This window comes from Pteropus alecto, unplaced genomic scaffold (genome assembly GCF_000325575.1).
Source record: "Pteropus alecto unplaced genomic scaffold, ASM32557v1 scaffold57, whole genome shotgun sequence".
Taxonomy (NCBI): Eukaryota; Metazoa; Chordata; class Mammalia; order Chiroptera; family Pteropodidae; genus Pteropus; species Pteropus alecto.
This window is the reverse complement of record NW_006442508.1, coordinates 11,398,603-11,399,545: the sequence shown is the minus strand read 5'-3', so window position 1 is coordinate 11,399,545 and position 943 is coordinate 11,398,603. Positions and strand designations below refer to the sequence as shown.

The 943-nt window shown below is 57.1% G+C and overlaps 1 protein-coding gene across 1 annotated transcript in view; it reads left to right on the top strand.

Annotated features, from left to right (window-relative positions):
* Nucleotides 1-6: 6 nt before the first annotated feature.
* IGFBP7 (insulin like growth factor binding protein 7) overlaps nt 7-943 on the top strand; it is a 68,551-nt gene continuing 67,614 nt past the window's right edge. Inside the window, exon 1 of the mRNA XM_006922526.3 lies at nt 7-269. Within this exon, the coding sequence (XP_006922588.3) occupies nt 47-269 (223 nt within the window). The 5' untranslated portion in view covers nt 7-46. The remainder of the gene's footprint in view (nt 270-943) is intronic.

The following is a 943-nucleotide window of genomic DNA, read 5'->3' as shown; positions in this document are numbered from 1 at the left end:
GCCGTGCGGGGGCGGCGGCGCCGGCAGGGGGCACTGCGCGCCGGGCATGGAGTGCGTGAAGAGCCGCAAGAGGCGGAAGGGTAAAGCCGGGGCAGCAGCCGGCGGCCCAGGGGTGAGCGGCGTGTGCGTGTGCAAGACCCGCTACCCCGTGTGCGGCAGCGACGGCGTCACCTACCCCAGCGGGTGCCAGCTGCGTGCCGCCAGCCTGAGGGCAGAGAGCCGCGGGGAGAAGGCCATCACCCAGGTCAGCAAGGGCACCTGCGAGCAAGGTGGGCACGAGCGCTTTCCTCTCCGACAACCCCTGCCCTGGCCCACGCGGCGGGAGAGCCGGACGCACCCTGGAGGGTCAGACCCGACAAGGCGTCCGCGGCCCGCGCGCCCCGCCCTGGTTCCCGCATCTCCTCCGGTGGCCGTCGCTGGGGACAGATGGGAGGGGAGGAGCTGGCAGCCGCGAGGATGCGGGCGAGGATGGGCGACGCCTCCGCTTCTCTCTTTTTGGTGGTTTTATTTTGAGAGTGTGCTGCGTGCGTCAGCAAAGCGAGAACTTGCAGGGCCAGTGTGTGTAGAGAAAAGATTTTGTGGTATCTCAGACTCTCGCATCCCAAAAGTTTACTCATCTGATGCTAACAGCTGGCAAGTCGATTCGCAAAAGCGTCCCTTACTCGCTTGGGAACCTTTCTCATCCTTTTTTTCTTGGATTTATAGAAGTGAAGTCACGAGATAGAAAGTTTAATGATGAAATGCGAAGTAAGGACTTTCAGAGAGAAGTTGTCCCACGTTTAATTTACTTACTAGGAATTACAGATTCTTAAGCAGTAATGTAGCTAATTATTTGTGGGCAAAAAAATACACTCTTTGAGAATGATTTTATGATGCAGTTTATGTTGCGAACCGATGACCATTTTGTTTTTCTTGTTCCTTTTGTGTAGAATTTCCCTAGGAT